The sequence below is a fragment of the Lepidochelys olivacea genome (assembly GCF_965140295.1).
Source record: "Lepidochelys olivacea isolate rLepOli2 genome assembly, chromosome: 3".
NCBI classification, from domain to species: Eukaryota; Metazoa; Chordata; order Testudines; family Cheloniidae; genus Lepidochelys; species Lepidochelys olivacea.
In genome coordinates this window covers 77134766-77154480 of record NC_140413.1, presented here as the reverse complement: position 1 = coordinate 77154480, position 19715 = coordinate 77134766, and the positions used below count along the sequence as shown (strand labels likewise).

At 41.6% G+C, this 19715-nt stretch overlaps 1 protein-coding gene across 2 annotated transcripts in view; it reads left to right on the top strand.

Annotated features, from left to right (window-relative positions):
• ASCC3 (activating signal cointegrator 1 complex subunit 3) overlaps positions 1 to 19715 on the top strand; it is a 519828-nt gene that overhangs the window by 446012 nt on the left and 54101 nt on the right. For both annotated transcript variants that reach the window (XM_084624580.1, XM_084624579.1), the window contains exons 35-36: positions 2200 to 2311; positions 3567 to 3701. In XM_084624580.1, the coding sequence (XP_084480706.1) occupies positions 2200 to 2311; positions 3567 to 3701 (247 nt within the window). The remainder of the gene's footprint in view (positions 1 to 2199; positions 2312 to 3566; positions 3702 to 19715) is intronic.

Genomic DNA, 19715 nt, shown 5'->3' with positions numbered 1-19715 from the left:
GAGAAATTTTAAAAAAGTCATGACAATGAAAATAAAAGATAAAGAGAAGTAAACTGCTTTCCATTTTTATCAATATAACATTGTTTGAAAAATTCTGAAGATTAACTGAGATAAGTTAATGATGTGTTGCTGAAAGGAATACAGGAATAACTTTCTTACAAATTAGCTTTTCTTTGGACAGGTCAGTGGCTCTGAATGCATTATCATCTATGATACACAAGTTTTTATCTAAACGCATTAAAGGTGGTTTGTTTGTTTTTTAGTTGGGCAGCACTCTTGCTTTAAATCTATATGATGAATACTTGCTTTGAACACAGTGTAAAATGAGTATACCGAAAACATTAGGGTCTTGTAGTCATTTACACTTGTGCAAAATTAGTTGTAATATGCTACCAGATCAGAATTTTTCACTCACTGACACTGGGTTTTATACCCACTTTGCCCAGGAGTAATTAAATATGCAAGGCAGCAGAGAATCATGTCCCTATTTTGTGTCTGTGTATGATTACTAGAAAAGAAATCAGAAGATGCTTGTGTAGCTATTTAACACGCTGTTTCTCTCAGGTAAGCTGCTTGAAGTAAAAACATGTGATCAGATAAAGAGGCTGCTAAAAATTCAGTGTTACAGAAAATATTTTAAAAAATCAGTTGAACTTCTAGTCTCTGTTGCTAATGCTAGATTAAAGGAAACCTATAGCAACTAACTAAAGAGTGTGTGGAATGAGACTTATTTTTCCTTATAAATTTTCCCACCTATGCTAACACCAGTGCATCAGCAATAGTCAGAGCAGTAGTGGAGACGGGGCTCTAGTCTGCTGGTGCCATCGGAAGAGATGTTCAAAACGCTGGCAGCAGCGGCCGCTGGACTACTCTAGAACTTTCCCTTGTTACCGGTGGCGGAGCTGAAGGGGTGGCAGCAATGCTGGGATATTTTCGGAAGAGCTCTAAAGTAACTGAAGCAAAAGTGTGAATGAAGGAGCATCTCATATAAGCATTTTGTATTTAACTGTAGGATCCATTTCAATGTGCTATTTTTGAATGACGTAAAAAAAAATCAACTATTTACAGATTTAAGAGGCATAAGTTCACAGCAGCTCAGTGTCCTCTTTTTTTTAATTGTGCTTTTGAATTGTTGACCTTTTCTATATTAAAAATGTTTGAATTATACTTTAAAATAGTGTTTTAATTGCACTGCTTGATTTCATAATTTATTTTTAAAGGTTTGAAACTAAAATTTAAGACTATACTCATTTCCTTTTACCAATTGTAGAGCCAATTCCTCACTTTCTTTCTTGAGTGGTCATATGGGGCCAAATTCATGTGTCATTACTCCAGTTTTATTCAGGCAAAATTCCCATTGAAATCATATTAATTTTGTCTGAATAAGAACCTGAGGTTTTGGCCCACAGGCTTCAGTTCTGCTAATAAGGAGTGCAGGAGTTCATCCAAAACGTCAATGAGTCTTCTATTATTATGCATAGCTATAGTCAAATGTTCTGGCTCATTTAGAAATATCTTTCTTTAGTTCAGATAGCTAAGAAATATTATTACTGTACAGTGTGATAAATGTACATAAATAGAAGAACCAGGAGACTATACACTACAGTGTATACTAAATACTCCTAATGTAAAATGCCTTTTTTGATTAATTTCAGTTTTGTGAAAAGTTAGCCTGAAAAATATTAGTGTTTAATAAATCAAAACTTGGGTGTTCTGTGTGTTTTCAAAATATATCAATACAGCTAGCTTTATTATTGTCATTCCAAAATACAAAAACATTTCTTTCTCCATCACTTCGCTGGTTAAAGGAAATATAGCCTTACCTGAGAACTATTGCTTATTTAAGCTTGGAGCCAAACAAGCTGGAAAACACTCCAGTTTACAGAATAAACTGTTTCATATTGTTTGATTTATCCTCAGCTATTTAATACTTAAAATGTTATCTTTTCATGTATAGATCCTAGTATTGTTTTGGCTACTCCCAGAGTCCATTTAAGAGTCAGCAAAAAGAAGCATGGATTTCTCTTTAGACTCGAAAGGGGAAAAATTCTATGTTTACTTGCATGACCGGTGTGGATTCTTGCTTCATCCACGCTGCTTGTGCATGTTTGTAGAATGGCAGTCTAGTTACATTCATAGTCTTTTGAGAAGATGTCTTTATTGTTAAATATTGACAATGTGCTTATGTAATTTATCTAGTTACTATAATTTAGATGATGTGAGCCATGACACCATGAACAAGTTCCTTTCAAACCTTGTTGAGAAATCCCTCATTGACCTGGAATGTTCCTACTGTATTGAAATCGGGGAGGTAAGACTAATTTATACTTCCTTAAGAATCCGTGAGTAAAAATAGACCAATTGGAAGATTGGGCCAAAAGGAATCTGATGAGGTTCAATAAGGATAAGTGCAGGGTCCTGCACTTAGGACGGAAGAACCCAATGCACAGCTACAGACTAGGGACCGAATGGCTAGGCAGCAGTTCTGCGGAAAAGGACCTAGGGGTGACAGTGGACGAGAAGCTGGATATGAGTCAGCAGTGTGCCCTTGTTGCCAAGAAGGCCAATGGCATTTTGGGATGTATAAGTAGGGGCATAGCGAGCAGATCGAGGGACGTGATTGTTCCCCTCTATTCGACATTGGTGAGGCCTCATCTGGAGTACTGTGTCCAGTTTTGGGCCCCGCACTTCAAGAAGGATGTGGATAAATTGGAGAGAGTCCAGCGAAGGGCAACAAAAATGATTAGGGGACTGGAACACATGACTTATGAGGAGAGGCTGAGGGAGCTGGGATTGTTTAGCCTGCAGAAGAGAAGAATGAGGGGGGATTTGATAGCTGCTTTCAACTACCTGAAAGGGGGTTCCAAAGAGGATGGCTCTAGACTGTTCTCAATGGTAGCAGATGACAGAACGAGGAGTAATGGTCTCAAGTTGCAGTGGGGGAGGTTTAGATTGGATATTAGGAAAAACTTTTTCACTAAGAGGGTGGTGAAACACTGGAATGCGTTACCTAGGGAGGTGGTAGAATCTCCTTCCTTAGAGGTTTTTAAGGTCAGGCTTGACAAAGCCCTGGCTGGGATGATTTAACTGGGAATTGGTCCTGCTTTGAGCAGGGGGTTGGACTAGATGACCTTCTGGGGTCCCTTCCAACCCTGATATTCTATGATTCTATGATTCTATGAATACAGTAGAGGTAATCTTTAATGTCAATTTGTTATTTTTTTCAGCAAAGTTTTGTTTGTTCTTGTGTTGCTCTAATTATCTAATTATTACACAATTCAATAGATTTGCCCTGCATTAATCCAAAACTCCTGCAATAAGGAGACAATGGGAATCCCCAATTCCTGCTCTTAGATCTTGAAATTTCATGTCTGACTTCAGAAATAGAGCCTCTCACAAGTTTGTCAATGCTGAAAACTGGGTTTTTCCAATCAGTTTGGCAACTGGACTAGTGTGAGGCTGTTGAACCATTTTGCAATCTCATTTTCATCGCTGTCTATTTTAAAATACAATCTTTTCACGTGGTTTTTATACATTTCATGGTATATTTTCTTCCCTTCTAACAGGATAATCGTTGCATTGAACCTCTAACATACGGCCGCATTGCTTCTTACTACTATTTGAAGCATCAAACTGTTAGGATGTTCAAGGATCGGTTGAAACCTGAATGCAGTGTTGAAGAATTGCTCTCAGTTCTGTCAGTAAGTGATAACTTTTTCTTCATCTTAATATATATAGCTCTTAATTTTAAAAGGCACAAATAACTTAGTGAATCTGTACACGTGCATGCACATACACAAACATGATTAAATAGCATTTCTACCCTGTCCTTGAAGTAGTTAATGACCTACATTGTCTCCAAAGTTTGGTAGTTTTCCATTGCCTCATGTTGAACTCTGTCACCTACCTTGTTAGCTGAATGTCAGACAGAAATATGCAAGGCACCATAGCTGGATGTCTATCTTATCGATGATAAAGACAGGTCCCAGACTAGGAGTATATTGGAGACATCTGAATTGTCTTCTTGTTTCTCTAAGATTTTACTGGTGTAGATTGTGAACAGCAACATCTAGTCATCCAAGAGTTGAACTGTCTGAGGATTTCTGGGCTCCTCCAAGTGAGCCATGAGCTTTATTAATAGAGATGCTCCCTCCTCCTTACTCAGAAAGGGGAAAATATCCATGAATGACTCCTCCGTACAGAAACATAGACATTGTCACATTAGATATGATCAGTTGTCTGTATTTTAGAAGAAGATGTGAAATCCTCATAATGAACAATAATCCAAGGGAGAATTTTTTCCCATAATGTGAGAAAGTTAGTGAATCTCTTTTTTAACGAAAAATGTGGTTTGATAGTCGTTATATAAATATGTATATAAGTATTATTTTGGCTATTGTAACCGAGGATGTTATAGCCCATATATTGTAAACATCTAATCCTTTACTGGATGCTGTGCTCTTTGCCACTTGGGTGGGGGGAAAGTATTTTTATCAGTTTTATGTTTATTATCTTTTAATTTTATTGGAATGTTCCCTTGTTCTTGTGCAATGAGGGGGAGATTAAAAAAAAAAAAAAGCCTGACTGACCACCTCTTTAGTATTTACTGTACCTCTACCGTATACCCACAGCAGCTATGTTTACACTGCACACCACTGGCAGCAGCATGTAGGATATGTGTAGCTACACTCTGCTGAGAAAAGCAGGCTATGTCCACACTGCAGCATATAATTACACACACCAGTGAAAGGCTCTGGCAGGGGGAAGGCAGCAGGGAGCTGCTGGAGCTTTTCTCTTCTGCCTTTCCTTGCCAGACCCTATCCCTCCAGCCAGAGAAGGAGAAATTTCTCCTTCTCCTTTCCCTGCAGTAAGGAAGAGCTCCGGCGGCAAGGAGGCAGCAGGACATTATACTGCTATTTTTAGCAGTATAGACGGGGAAGACGTTGCTTGAGCCTGTCGAGAACCGTGTAGGGTTCAGGCATGTCTTTACTCACCTAAGCAATGCCTCACTGTCTACAGTGCTATTTATACTTGTGCTAGCAAGGTGTGTAGTATATGTGCCTTTAGTTAGCTTCTCTCTCAACGAGGTAAACTTTTAAAGTCTCTCTTCATGTGGAAGACTTTTCGTGTCTCTAATCATTGTCATTGTCCTTCTGTAGGCCTTTTATTTCTGAGAGATGGACTGTATTTACTAGGGAACCCAAGAGAACAGTGTTCCAGATGAGGGCATACCATAGATTTACCTAACAGCATTACAATATTTATTATTATTAGTCTCTATCCCTTTATTAATGCAGGCTGACCTTTTGTTTGTTTTTTTCCACTGTTGGGCACAGAGCTGTCTATAATGTTGCCCATGTGTTTTTTCCTAGTGATTACAATTAATGTAGAGCAGTGGTTTCCAAATTAGGGGTGCCCCTTGTTCAGAGAGAGCCCCTGGCAGGCCAGGCCAGTTTGTTTACTTGCTGTGTCCACAGATTCGGCCAATCACAGCTCCCAGTGGCCATGGTTCGCCGTTCTCAGCCAATGGGGGCTGCGGGAAGCAGCGCGGACCACAGGACATGGTGGCCACCGCTTCCCGCAGCCCCCATTGGCCTGGAGCGGCGAACCGCGGCCAGTGGGAGCCGCGATCGGCCGAACCTGCGAACACAGCAGGTAAACAAACCAGCCTGGCCCACCAGGGGCTCTCCCTGAACAAGCAGTGCCCCTAGTTTGGGAACCACTGATGTACAGATCCATCAGTATTTAAATTTTTCCTTCTCTGTACATCACCTAGTACTTATCTATATTGAATTTCATTTAATATGTTAAATAATGCTGGTCCCACTACATATCCTTATTTGCCAAGGTGCTGGTAAAAAGGGAAGTTTCTTCCTAACCCCAGGTAGTTAGTGATCGATCCAATTACAAACACCTTCAAACTCTGGGGAATTTCAGAACCAAACTTTATGACTGAGGCCCATTCCTACATAAAAGTTTTGCTAAAAATCTAAGAGACTGCTGCAACTTATAAAATGTTTGTTTACATTCTTAAAACTAATTAGACAAAATAAAATCAATTAAGGTCCAAATTCTTTGATATGTAAACTTGAAAAGGTAAAACAGAGCAAGGGAAGTATGGAATCCTTATTATGTTGATGGTGAATAACTTTTATAGCCTACAGTTTTACTTATTTTTATGCAGATGTTGGTTTTCATAATTGCTAGTTAAATTATTATTCCATCTTTCTTTATTAAAGGTGTAAAATGAGTTTTTCACAATCGGATGCTGTCTTGAAAAGATTAGGCATTTTAACAGAATTATCGCCAAGTTTTTTCTCAACACTGAATTAATGAGCTCTATAATTAAGGCAGTTGCTTCACACCACTATTATTAACCAATAACATTACATCTGTCTTGCTCCATTGATGCCCTTTTCCTACTTATTGAAACATTTAGCAGTTTTGGCAACAGGGAATTGCATGGCATGGGGTAAGTAGTCTAATTAGATGTAAGTGAAAATCCTAGGAGAAAAGGATATTTAAAAAGTAATTTGAAAAATCTCTTAATGATGCTGGCACTGAAAGCTGTAGCCTATAGTAGAAAAGGCATGTCAACATTGCAAAACATGATTATAATTTTAATCATTTTGCTGATGTGACTTACTTTTAAAGTTTTGACTTCCTTTGAATACATTAATTAAAAATAACTTCCTTAAACTCTTCTAAAATGTGTCTGCAAAAGTCTGTACCATTGAATTATAGGTGTCTTTTTTTATTCATTGTCTTTCAGAACTACAGACTTTACAAAAATTAATTCTATTGTGCGAAATTCAGCAGTGACATATGTGGTGGTGTAATGTAGACATCAAGGAGCATTGTTGTAATTTGCAGGCTGTGAAAGCAGAAGTGTGAGATTGTAAGAGGGAAAGTAATCAACATGAGGGTTTAGGATGGAAGTTACACTGATTCATGACAAATTACCAACATGTAATTTACACAGCCTCTTGTCACCTGAATGCAGAAATTACTGGGTGAGGTGCTTTGGTCTGTTTTATTCAGGAGGTCAAACTCGGTGACCACATTGGTCCCTTCTCGCCTTAAAATCTGTGAATTCCACCAATTCTATTTAAGAGCTCCAGGGGCATATTTTCCCTTAATCCAGTATTGCATACAAATGATAATTCCAAATTATGCACCAGACAGCTACCACTGGGAACCTGCAGTTTATCTCATGGTAAACTGGTTCGTATTCACTCAATCCATAGCACTGACAGTGTCCCCTCTCTCAAAACGAAAAGTCATTGGAAAAAGCAAGATTTCCTTCAACTTTCTTCCCAGTGACCAAGACAGTTGCTTTCCTGCGAGCCCTGCATCCCACTCTCATAATCTGTTTTTTGGGTTTCATAAGAATGGCCATATTGGGTCAAATCAGTGATCCATCTCTCCCAGTATCCTGTCATCCAACAGTGGCTAGTGGGCATGCTTCAGAGGGAATGAACAGAACGGCAATTATCTAGCGATCCATTCCCTGTCATCCAGGCCCAGCTTCTGGTTGCCAGAGATATAGGGACATCCAGAGCATGGGGTTGTGGCACTGACCATCTTGGCTAATAGCCGTTGATGGACCTATTCTCCATGAACTGTTCTATTTCTTTTTTTGAAGCCAGTTATACTTTTGGCCTTCACAACATCCCAAGACAGGTGAGTTCCACTGATTAACTGTGCATTGTGTGACGAGATAATTTATGATGAGATAACTGGCTCTGTGAATGAAGGGAAAGCAGTGGATGTGTTGTTCCTTGACTTTAGCAAAGCTTTTGATATGGTCTCCCACAGTATTCTTGCCAGCAAGTTAAAGAAGTATGGGCTGGATGAATGGACTAGAAGGTGGACAAAAAGCTGGCTAGATCGTTGGACTCACTGGGTAGTGATCAATGGCTCCATGTCTAGTTGGCAGCCGGTATCATGCAGAGTGCCTCAAGGGTTGGTCCTGGGGCCTGTTTTGTTCAATGTCTTCATTAATGATCTGGAGGATGGCCTGGACTGCACCCTCAGCAAGTTTGCAGATGACACTAAACTGAGAGGAGTGGTAGATACGCTGGAGGGTAGGGATAGGATTCAGAGGGACCTAGACAAATTAGAGGATTGGCCAAAAGAAATCTGATGAAGTTCAACAAGGACAAGAGCACTTAGGATGGAAGAATCCCATGCACCGCTACAGACTAAGGGCCGAATGACTAGGCAGCAGTTCTGCAGAAAAGGACCTAGGGGTTACAGTGGACGAGAAGCTGGATATGAGTCAACAGTGTGCCCTTGTTCCCAAGAAGGCTAACAGCATTTTGGGCTGTATAAGTAGGGGCATTACCAGCAGATTGAGGGACGTGATCGTTCCCCTCTATTTGACATTGGTGAGGCCTCATCTGGAGTACCGTGTCCAGTTTTGGGCCCCACACAACAAGAAGGATGTGGAAAAATTGGAAAGAGTCCAGCAGAGGGCAACAAAAATGATTAGGGGACTGGAACACATGAGTTATGAGGAGAGGCTGAGGGAATTGGGATTGTTTAGTCTGCGGAAGAGAAGAATGAGGGGGGATTTGATAGCTGCTTTCAACTACCTGAAAGGGGGTCCAAAGAGGGTGGATCTAGACTGTTCTCAGTGGTAGCAGATGACAGAACAAGGAGCAATGGTCTCAAGTTGCAATGTGGGAGGTCTAGGTTGGCTATTAGAAAAAACGTTTTCACTAGGAGGATGGTGGAGCACTGGAATGGGTTACCTAGGGAGGTAGTGGAATCTCCTTCCTTAGAAATTTTCAAGGTCAGGCTTGACAAAGCCCTAGCTGGGATGATTTAGTTGGGGATTGGTCCTGCTTTGAGCAGGGGGTTGGACTAGATGACCTCCTGAGCCTTAAACACCCCTAAGGATGGAGATTCCACCACCTCCCTAGGTAACCCATTCCAGTTCTTCACCACCCTTTTAGTGAAATAGTGTTTCCTAATATCCAACATAGATCCCCCACTGCAACTTGAGATCATTGTTCCTTGTTCTGTCATCTGCCACCACCTTGAACAGCCTAGCTCCATCCTCTTTGGAACCCCCCTTCATGTAGTTGAAGGCTGCTATCAAATCCCCCCTCATTCTTCTCTTCTGCAGACTAAATAAGCCCAGTTCCCTCAGCCTCTCCTCGTAAGCCATGTGCCCCAGCCGCCTAATCATTTTTGTTGCCCTCCGCTGGACTCTCTCCAATTTGTCCACATCCTTTCTGTAGTGGAGGGCCCAAAACTGGGCGCAATACTCCAGGTGTGGCCTCACCAATGCTGAATAGAGGGGAATAATCACTTTCCTCGATCTGCAGGCAATGCTCCTACCAGGGGCGGCAGGTTTGTATAATTTTTGGTGGTGCCCAGAACGAGTCCAAGTCCTGTCTCCCAACCCCGTCTAAGGCTCTGGGAGGGAGTTTGGGTGTGAGCTCTCAGCTGGGGTAGGCGGTTAAGGTGTGGGAGATGGGCTCTGGGAGGGAGTTTGGGTGCGGGGTCTGGGCTGGGGCAGGTGGTTGGGGTGCGGGATAGGGTGAGGGGTGTAGCACTTACCTTGGGTGGCTCCCAAAAGTGACCCGCACCCCCCTCTGGCAACAGCTCCTCGGTGGGGGGCCAGAGGGATCTCCATGCACTGCTGCCCACAGGCACTGTCCCCGCAGCTCCCATTGGCTGCAGCTCAAGGCAGGGACAGCATGCGGACATGTGCCCCACCCCCAGGGGCTGCAGGAACATGCTGGCTGCTTCTGGAAGCAGAGCAAGCAAGCAAGTGGGCAGGCAGCCACCTTAGCCCTGTTTCACTGCCGGTGGTGGCGGCGGGGACCCCAGTCCTTTTAAATTGCACAGGGGCAGCGGGCGGGGCCAGGGGTGACACTCTGGGGGAGGTGCACAGGGGCAGTTGACGAAGCCAGGGAAGAGACCCGGCTCCGAACTTTGATGCAGCTGGGACCCTGTGCTCTCATATTGGTGGAGCACAAGCACCACGAACCCATAAAACTCGCCACCCCTGGCTCCTACTAATGCAGCCCAATATGCCGTTAGCCTTCTTGGCGACAAGGGCACACTGTTGACTCATATCTAGCTTCTTGTCCACTGCAATCCCCAGGTCCTTTTCTGCAGAACTGCCACTTAGCCAGTCGTCCCCAGCCTGTAGCGGTGCATGGGATTCTTCCGTCCTACATGCAGGACTCTGCGCTTGTCCTTGTTGAACCTCAACCAGATTTCTTTAAGCCCAATCCTCCAATTTGTCTAAATCACTCTGGATCCTATCCCTATCCTCCAGTGTATCTACCTCTCCCCACCCAGCTTAGTGTCATCCGCAAACTTGCTGAGGGTGCAATACATCCCATCATCCAAATGAAGATGTTGAACAAAACTGGCCCCAGGACCGACCCCTGGGGCACTCCGCTTGATACCGGCTGCCAACTAGGCATCAAGCCATTGATAACTACCTGTTGAGCCTGACGATCTAGCCAGCTTTCTAACCACCTTATAATCTTCTTGGAGAGTAGGGATCTGGGCGTAGTGGAGATGGGGACTGTGCTGGGATGAAACAGGCCAGCCCTGGGGAGCTGCCACAGGGCAGCAGAGCCTGCGGCAGGTGTGGGGAGGTGGTAGTTCTCTCAGGGAGAGATGGAGGCCAAAGGGGAGGCAAGGAAGTTGTGCAGCTGCTAAGAGGATCCAGACTGGACGTTGTGCCAGGGGAGGGGGCAAGGCAGGGGGTGGTCCCTGTGGTTGGATCTGGCTGCCCACTGAAGGGCCCAGATGCTGGATTTGCCTCGTCCAGTCACCCTGGACTTCCACAGATCTGTGAGGCTGAGGAGCTGCCCCTGCCCTAAGGACCCCTTGCCCAGAGCCGAACCTATGGGATCCATGCACATGTCGCCACAGGCCCCTCTGCTCTAGCAGCTCCCCTCCTCCGCGGGGAGGAGCCCTGAAGCTCTCTTGTCACATGGGGATTTATCTCTTCTTTCCCACCCCCATCCCACTCCCTAGCATGGACTTCAAACTCAGCACCTTGAAGGGTTCCCCTCTTTCCCCTGTGCTGAGTGAGGTGCTCAAGGGACATGAATCTCCAAAAGAGGGCACAGCAAAAATAAAAAGGTTGGGAATCTCTGACTTACATGAATAGTTCCAACAGCTGCAGGATGGTGCTTAGTTATCTGACTTAATGTGATTATGTGGCTGGGCAAATGGACACAGGTTTTACCTTTTTGTAAAGACCTCAGATCAGTTTACACTACTTTTTCTTTTTTCTTGCCATCTTCTAGCTCCTTTGCTTAGCTGCCTGTCATTTTGCTCTTTCATTTCTGTTTTTCTGTGTTTTCCCCACAAGAGGGAGCTCATCTGTGCTTATTCCTATACCTTAAATGTAGGCATGGAAGGATTAGATTTTTATTGGTAAATGTTAGTGAATGTCAATTTCAGGATGCACACACAAACCGAAAAAAAAAAAATTCCATTGGTGGTAATCAAAATTTATAGATAGGCAAAGTAAGAAAAATGCCAATTGATAACTTATTAGAGTTTGATTTAAGGATATTTACTTCATATATTTTGGCATCTGATGTTGACAATTTTTGTTTTAACAGTTTACAACATTTTAACTTTTTGAATCTTGGCATCAACTATCATTAAATAATTGTCTAGCCTCCCCCAACTGTCTGACTCCCCCATAATTTCCTGCAACAGTGAAAATTTAAATAGATAAAGCTTAAAAATAAATATCGATATTTGTCAAAAGTATAAAAAATATAAAAATTAAAATCTACCAAACAAATGCAAATTTTGTGCAGGGCAGGCTTTTTTTTCTTCTACTTTAAATCCTGGAGGTTTATAATCCTAAAAGACCACAGCAATGAGTAGGAACTCTGCTGTAAATGTGGGGTTATAGCCCTTCTTTCTGTGATTTAAGCATCAGTTCATCCTCCAAGTGCCCACATATCCAACAACTATCTCTCTGCCTGAAGTTGGCAATATGCTGTTGCAGTAGCTTGTACTGGGTTATACCTCTTGGCATTAGGCAGAAAACTTGGCACTGGCTGTGGTACTAGATTGGGTGGGCTAATGAGACAGCTATTGTACTTCCTGGTATGTAAGTACCAATAATAGGTGGGAAGTCAGTTAAAACAGAAAAGGTCTATGATCACCTCCCCCTGTTTCAACAACTGCTATGACTTTCTGTTTTTAGGGTTTATTTCTCTGGTTTTTTACCGCCATTCTTTATATTCTGTATGTCACTATTAGTGCATGTCCTTGGCAATCTTATTCTAGTCATAATTAAGCATTTGTGAGTGTTTGCAGGACTGTATTAGAACAGAGTAAGTTTTCATTGTAGAACTGGAACCCTACTCTGTATCAATATGTAAGTCATTACTGCCCATGTCCAGTTTTTAGCAAGAACCTTTTGAGGCTGGTTTCACTTAGTTGGGAGGAAAGAAATTAATGATTTGTGAAATAATTTTCTACAAAAAAGTGGACAATTTTGCATTTTACTTTCTCCACAAGATGCCATAAAAACATTATTGGTCCCGCCCTGTTGTTAACAAGTAAAAATGTATAAGGCATTAAGGATTTAAGGCAATAAGCCATAATTTTATTAAATTATTTTTGCTTCTGTTCTCTGAATCTATTCATGAAAAATCAGATCACTTCTACAAAACAAGTCAGGTTCTAAGAGATGCTTATTGATGTATTGATCAGTTTCAAAAGAGGTAAAGGTACTATTGTGAATTTCTTATGGATATACATCTAAAACTGACTGTTTCCAGCATGTTGTTGTTTTTAGGAATGGATTTCGGTGTAGGGAACTGTTGGTTACATATATTTTACCACTCAAACTTCATTTCACGTGAAAGAGCAATCAGTCCCTAGTCCTGTAAAGGTTTATGCATATGCTTGATTTCATATACTGGGAGTTAATTCTAATGACTTCAATGAACTACTCACAGCACATAAAGTTAAGCACATGCATAAGCTTTTGCAGGATCAGGGCCTTAGTTTGTATACCTCATGTTCTCTCCATATCCTTTCATTAGGTGTTCACATACGCAGATCCATTTGTAGGCTCAGAGCTTTAATTTGTAATCATAATTTTTTCCAAAGAGCATGACAATAAACAATTAATAATTAAGGCTGCAGTTTTGTCGTGGACGTCTGTGGTGGTGTATGCACACCCTGTCCTCCTTCAGGGTGGATTGTGGATGTGCTGACACCGTGGTTGCAGTCTGCCAGACTGTCTTGGGCCTCCCAACATTGCAACCCAAAGGCCAGAGTCAAAGCAGCAGCCCTTGGGTTCTGGCATGGCCTGAGACAATATGGCCATCAATGAGCACAGGGCAGTGTGGCCTAATGGCCGGAATCAGTACAGCGGTCCTTGAGTGCAGGATAGCACAGGCCTAATAGCCACATCCGAGGGCCATCACCAAAGTGGATGGCACCCGGGGTAGGTGAACCCAGGCCCACCCAGCTCCACCGGGTCCTAACCCAGGGCCCTAACAGTGGCGAAGTGGTCTGCCATTGGGTCAGGTGGGAATCCAATCGCAACATGCTGACCTTACATGGGTGGGAGATACTCCACTTCCCTGGGTCACTTCAGGAAACCCAATAGGAAGTTGCAGTCCATATGACGTCTGGCTCTCCAGGCTCCTCGGTGCAGGTAATTCCCTTAGACTCTGACTCTAGCCAGTCAACTGTAGGCAAGAGGTCTCTGGCGCACATGGTTGTAATGGCTCCTGGGCTGGAGCCTCCACTGAGCATCCTTCCTCCTTGGTGGTCAGCCCAGACTGAGCTGGGCTGTTCTCTTTTATACTAGCACAGCAGTTGGAGCATGCCCAGTGCGGTCTGAGGGGCAGGACTTCCTCCACCCATAGTGTGGAATTTACTCTTTCCTGCCTAGAGCAAGGTATGCATACCTCGTCACAGAAGCCATGAATTTGAATAAATTCCATGAAATGGCCCCAAACCGAATGGTGTTGTGAGCTAGTGCATGGGGTTGCAATGCCACTCAAATCTGGCCCTCTGGCCTTCCATCTCCACCTACAGGGGGGAGGACATGCCAAACCTAAGTGACACTGCAAACCCCTTTCCTAGGTCACAATGCCTGGATTGGGAAACTGGGCCCAGCTCCACAGGACAGAAACCCCCATTGTAAGGTGAGCATGGTGTGGGCTTACTCTTCAAAATCCTCTCCTGGCTCCCTGCTCCCCCTTTCCATTACAAGTTTGTTGTTTTCCCACACCTCTGCTGTAAAATTTATTTAAAATTTCTGTGACAAAATCAAAGGCCCAATAATAATATGTAGCAAATGGGGGAGGTAATCCAAATAAGGGATTTATGGGAAGGGATAGCTCAAAATAGACATGGAATTGTTTATATGTAAGAATATGTTATATGTAAGAATCTTTGCAACAATATTGACTTGTTTTATGCCAAACTTTATGCACTTCTTTCATTTCCTGTGCTATAATAATAAAACATAATAGAATTCAGATGACTAAAAGTTAAAAATGTTAAACATGGGAACTAGCAAATAACAAATTTTCAATATTAGTAATAGACAATGATATGCAGACAAGCTGTATATTTTCACAAAATTTCACAAAAATCTTTACAATTTTGTTGGAGGCCATTTGAATAAGCAAAAAAATTGTCTTGTGCAATATTGAAAAGAAATGACTGCTTTTTGCATTGAATCATATAGTATGTTATATTGCATGTTCCCATGTGAAATGTGATGTTCTTCAAAATGAAATTTTGCAGTACAAAATTGTTTTAAAAATCCAGGTGTTTATTCATAAATAGGACCATTTTTAATGTAGTTTGGCCATCTGTGACTATTTTGACCATTTGAACTGCTTACTTATGCAAAAGTACCTATCTTCACTATTATCTTGTCCATTGTTTGCCTGCCCTTCCATCTGTTGCATATCGTCATCGTCCTAGACAGTGAACTCTCTGAGGCTGGTCTTGTTTTACTCAGTTGTGCAGTGCCTAGTGTAGTGGAGACCTGATCCCTGGTTGGAGTCTATAGGTCACTACCCCAATTATATCTATATTAATTACTTAATGAGTCCATTTTCACTAAAAAAAAAAAAATGTCCTATTCTCAAGTAGAAATAAATTTAATCACTCTCATGAAAGGAAAACAAAATACTACAATTTCTGTATTTCATGATTTTCATATCTCAATGGCGATCTCTAGCTCAACCCTAGTAACATATACTTTTTAACAGAAAACAGGGAGTTAATTCATAAATGAGAATTACCTTGTTTTTCTCTAGTCCCAGTAGATGGTGCAGCTTGGAACACAGCTCATTCTGTAGTACTTGAACATAGTCATTTTTCCAAACAAGATGGCATAGTGAATTTTTCACTGCAGGCATTCTAGTCTGATGACCTCAATTTTGAGTGTCTCCCAGACATAAGTAATACCATCATTGTTTGATTTTTAGTTCTGGAGCTAACTTTAAACTAAAAACACCTGGTGCTGCTTGCCTTCCCAGCAAAGCACAATCAGTAGGTAAATCAAAATGACAATGCCCACCACTCATGGCTGGCTGACTGTGGCATATTATATTTTTTCTTAGCTCTTCCCTCCTTGTGCTATAAGTTAAAAAGCAGAAGAAGAAATCTGGCATTTGTGAAATAAAATGTGAGCCCCATTAGTCCTATAGTCATTCACTCTTTCACCTATGATAAACAAACTTTTTTTCTTCTGTTAAAATTATGTAATTCCATATCTGTTTCTCCTTGTCAGTTTAAAAAAACTAGAAAGAATGCTCAAGCAAAGTTAAAATTAAACGTACAGAATCAATTAAATTATTTGTTTATAGTGAAAGGTTTGTACTATTTGCTTCCTAGTGCCTAGACAGAAGGCTGTAAAATGAATAAATGCTCCCCATTACTATAGCATAATTTAATTTAATTTAATTTTTTGTTTTTATTGTATTTAAGGGAAAAAATCTTATGAAGGAGAATATCACATCACTTCGTTAAATTGCTATACAGTCTTATTGTTGATATGTGAAAATCACTGTTAAATTTCAGTTTGTTCATTAATTGTATACATACAATCTCAGTGGACATAACATACAGTATGTTTTATTATATGGCTCTGAGGGTTAATCTTCCAGGTTATCCAGGTCAATCATTTTACTTCAGTAGCTTGTGATAATGAAGTATTTTCTTTCTGTCTTTCTTTCTTCCAAATCAAGTATTTTAATGTCGTGCACCTTGTGCACAAATCAGGCAGTGGTCAGACTTGATGGGGCAGCCATTGCTGTTTTCCTGGCTCTCTTTCTGAAAGTGATCCCATAATCCTGAGCGTGCTACACTTGTCTTGCAGGTATCTATTCGGTTTCAGGGAAGGTATTTCTTCCCATTTCAGTGGTTAGGCCTGTAGCAATGCTCTTAAATGGAGGGAGAATTAAGCTGAGATGAGAGTTGGTCCTTTGTGAGTGGCAGCTGTCAGTCTGGAAGCCAACCGGGAGGCTAGTTTAAATGGCCAGGGATGTCCCTTGCAGAACTACTGAAAGGGGCCTTACTAGATTAAACAAACTTCTTTCCTGCTCTCGTCACCTGGGAATTTTTCCTATACTTGTTCTCACATCTGTTGTGTTTTCCTTCATGGTCGTGTGTGCTCACCAGTGGGTAATTTTGGTGGTTTTAAAAAAAGGAGCTTTGCTTTCCCTCCCTGGCTCATTTTCTTTGTGTTGTGTTTCCCTCAAACACACCTGGTATTAGATTCCAGCCATCTCTGAGGTCAGGAAGGAATTTCTCACTGTCTGCTATCCTCATTTGGCAGATTTTGGATCGTTTGCCTCATGAACAAGTTTTCACTTTCCTGAGGGAGTTCCAGAGACACACTGCACCTTTATACCTGCGTCACTGTTTTCATGCTGTTGTGTATGAGCTTTTTTATGCCCAGACAGATTGTCCTTGTTGAGGAAACATGATCTAGAAGAGCAGCTGAATCAAATGGCTCACCATCGCAAGTAGCATATGCTCAGTGGATTTGTATGTACCAGCATTTGCAGGGGGCCACACCATTTGCAACAGATCGGAGGAGTCTATCTGTACAAATACTCATGAAGGCTCAGCTTACCAAACTGTGCCATTGCCTGGCCACAGATACCCAGTGTATTACTTTAGACATCAACCTTCTTTCATTTATTTACTTCACCTTAGACTTTACCAGTAGCTGCCAGCCATGACAGATCATTGCAGGGAAAGGTCATCAACTCAAATGTTCTTGAGGCAAGCTCAGCAAGGACTGGTTTGGTTTTGGTTGATTTGGTTCAACTGTCTTCTTAAAATTGCAGACAATTTGACCCTGTGCAGGTTTGTGTTTGTATTGCGTATGTCTTCAGTTACAGTCTGGCACTTGGCATGGCAGTTAGTCATAATTAAGGTATCAGTGTAGGTACAACGGTCTCTTGTCAAAGCATTTTGATCTAATTATTAAAAATGGAATCCAGGTCACTTAGAGTTAGTTGTGTGAACTCTGCATTTCTGACAGGAGTGAAAAGAAAAATATATTTTTTGCTTTGTGAAGTAAGCCGCTATTAGTCTGAATAGATACGAGAAAGAAGGTGCCATTTTTACAGTCACTTTTCAGAGCAGAACCTCAGTTTTGGTGACAAAGAAGCTAAACTAATTTTGCTCAAATAATTACAACTAACATTTATACAAAACTGATATCCTGTATGTGATGATGTAAATCAGTAGTTTAAAAGGTATTCAGCAAAGAAGGATTTTATAAGAAATGTTGATTGGCCCTTAATTAAAATGACCCTAATATTGTCTTTATTTAACATTCATACTTCTCACTCTCATTCATTCGTTATCTTTTCTTATTCAGCCTTTCTGGCTGCTGGGTTGTTTAGTATCAGAGACAAAATTTTGAGAAAGCAATCTTTGATTCACATCGGGCCTGGTACTGGGAGGTGTCCTCAGTTTCCCAGAATTCCTAATTATTACAACACTTCTCACCATTCATAATGTTAAAATAAAATGTAGACCATTTCCTGCAACCAAAACGCAAAAATTGTGCTTACGGTTGTTAAAATATATATATATATAGTTTGTGTATGTACCTGTGAGAAGCACATTATAGTAAAAGTGCTTTTAGTGAACAAACAGATCCAGATTTTGCTTCATCTCAGCAGCCTTTCCACCCACCTGAAATGTTTGTTCTTTTATGTCTGTCAAAGTAATTTTTTTAAAAGAAGTGCATTATTATTTCATAATTTGATGTATCTTTAAGGCCGTAACAGACATTGGTACTGTGGATAAATCTGGCACTCCCTGCTAGAAGAATTGGTTTGGATGAATAGATATGGGTACCCAAATTTCCTGTGCAGTCATTTCATCTTACTGATCAAACAGATTATGATAATAAATTAGAAAAATCTTTACTAGACAGGTGCCATCATCTGTTAACAGACAGGCAAATATGTCTGTGCATTCTCATATTAGGGACCCTGGTTTGGGTTGTAAGCACCTCACTTCTTGGAGCAGTGGTGACTTGAACAAATACAGAGAAGAAAGACTGGTTAGCCAATAGACTGAGTATTCTGTGAGTACAGTAAACACAAAGAAGGAGGAATTACTATTTGGAAAAAATCGTGCCTTAGAAGAAAGGAGTATGGAAAAAAAAAACAAGGTCATTGCTCAGATTGACCCAATTTATGTACAAGTCCATTTGCTGAGGAATTCAGAACCAGTTGGCATGTACCCAGCAAAGTTAAGCAGGCTTGGAAGAGACAAGTCTTTGATGCCTTAGGCCCCTTCCAAAAAAATAACAAACTGTGGGCCTGATTTTCAGTTCTTAGTGTCTAAATATTTCTTTGATATGAAACGAGGTAACTTGTGCATACAGCTAGATAATTTTGCCTGCAAATGGGTATTTGTGAGCATATTTCTTGGAGTGGGAGCAGATTACCACCCACTCCACCTGGCAGAGACACACCAACTGTCAAAGGAGCAGATCCAACAGGCCCTACTGGATATGGATTCATTGTGGCTGCCCTTCTCTTGCTTCCCCTCAGGGGAGCAGGACTGGAAACAAGGCAAGAATCAGGAAGGATTCTCTACCTCCCACCACTGTGGATACCTCTGCCTGCGCCAGCATGAATCTTGCAACCATCTGAGGCCAGTCACTCCTCAAAAGGCCTCCTGCAAGACGCCACTAGACTGAGCCAGCGCCCTACCAGGTTGGCCAACATGGGATGTGCCAGGGAATTGGCTGAACCAGTTGCTATGGCTCTGGCCAACTCCATCCTATATTTGCTGCTTGCAACATCACAAAGGGTTATAAACAAGAGCTTAGGAGTAAAATACCTTCTTGCCCAAGTGGGAAAAGGTGGGGAGCCAATGGAGAGACACAATCTTCAAATTTGCCAACCTTCAGGGGGAAAAAAATATCCCATCAAGCCTCTCTCTCTCCCTCTTCCCCCAGAAGGGTGGAGGAATAGCTAAATTCCCTCCCACAGTAGGTCTTACCCAGCCCTTTTCCTGTTGAGGTGAAGCATTTGTACTTGCATGTATTTATTTAATGTGTGTGTATGTGAGTACACTCAGTGGGAGCGCACATACATTTGCAGGTATAACTGAAATACAAAGTCTTGAGACATTTCCTTTTATGTCTTAAATCCCTTAATTTATGATACACTATAGGTTACTAACATGACATTCAAGCT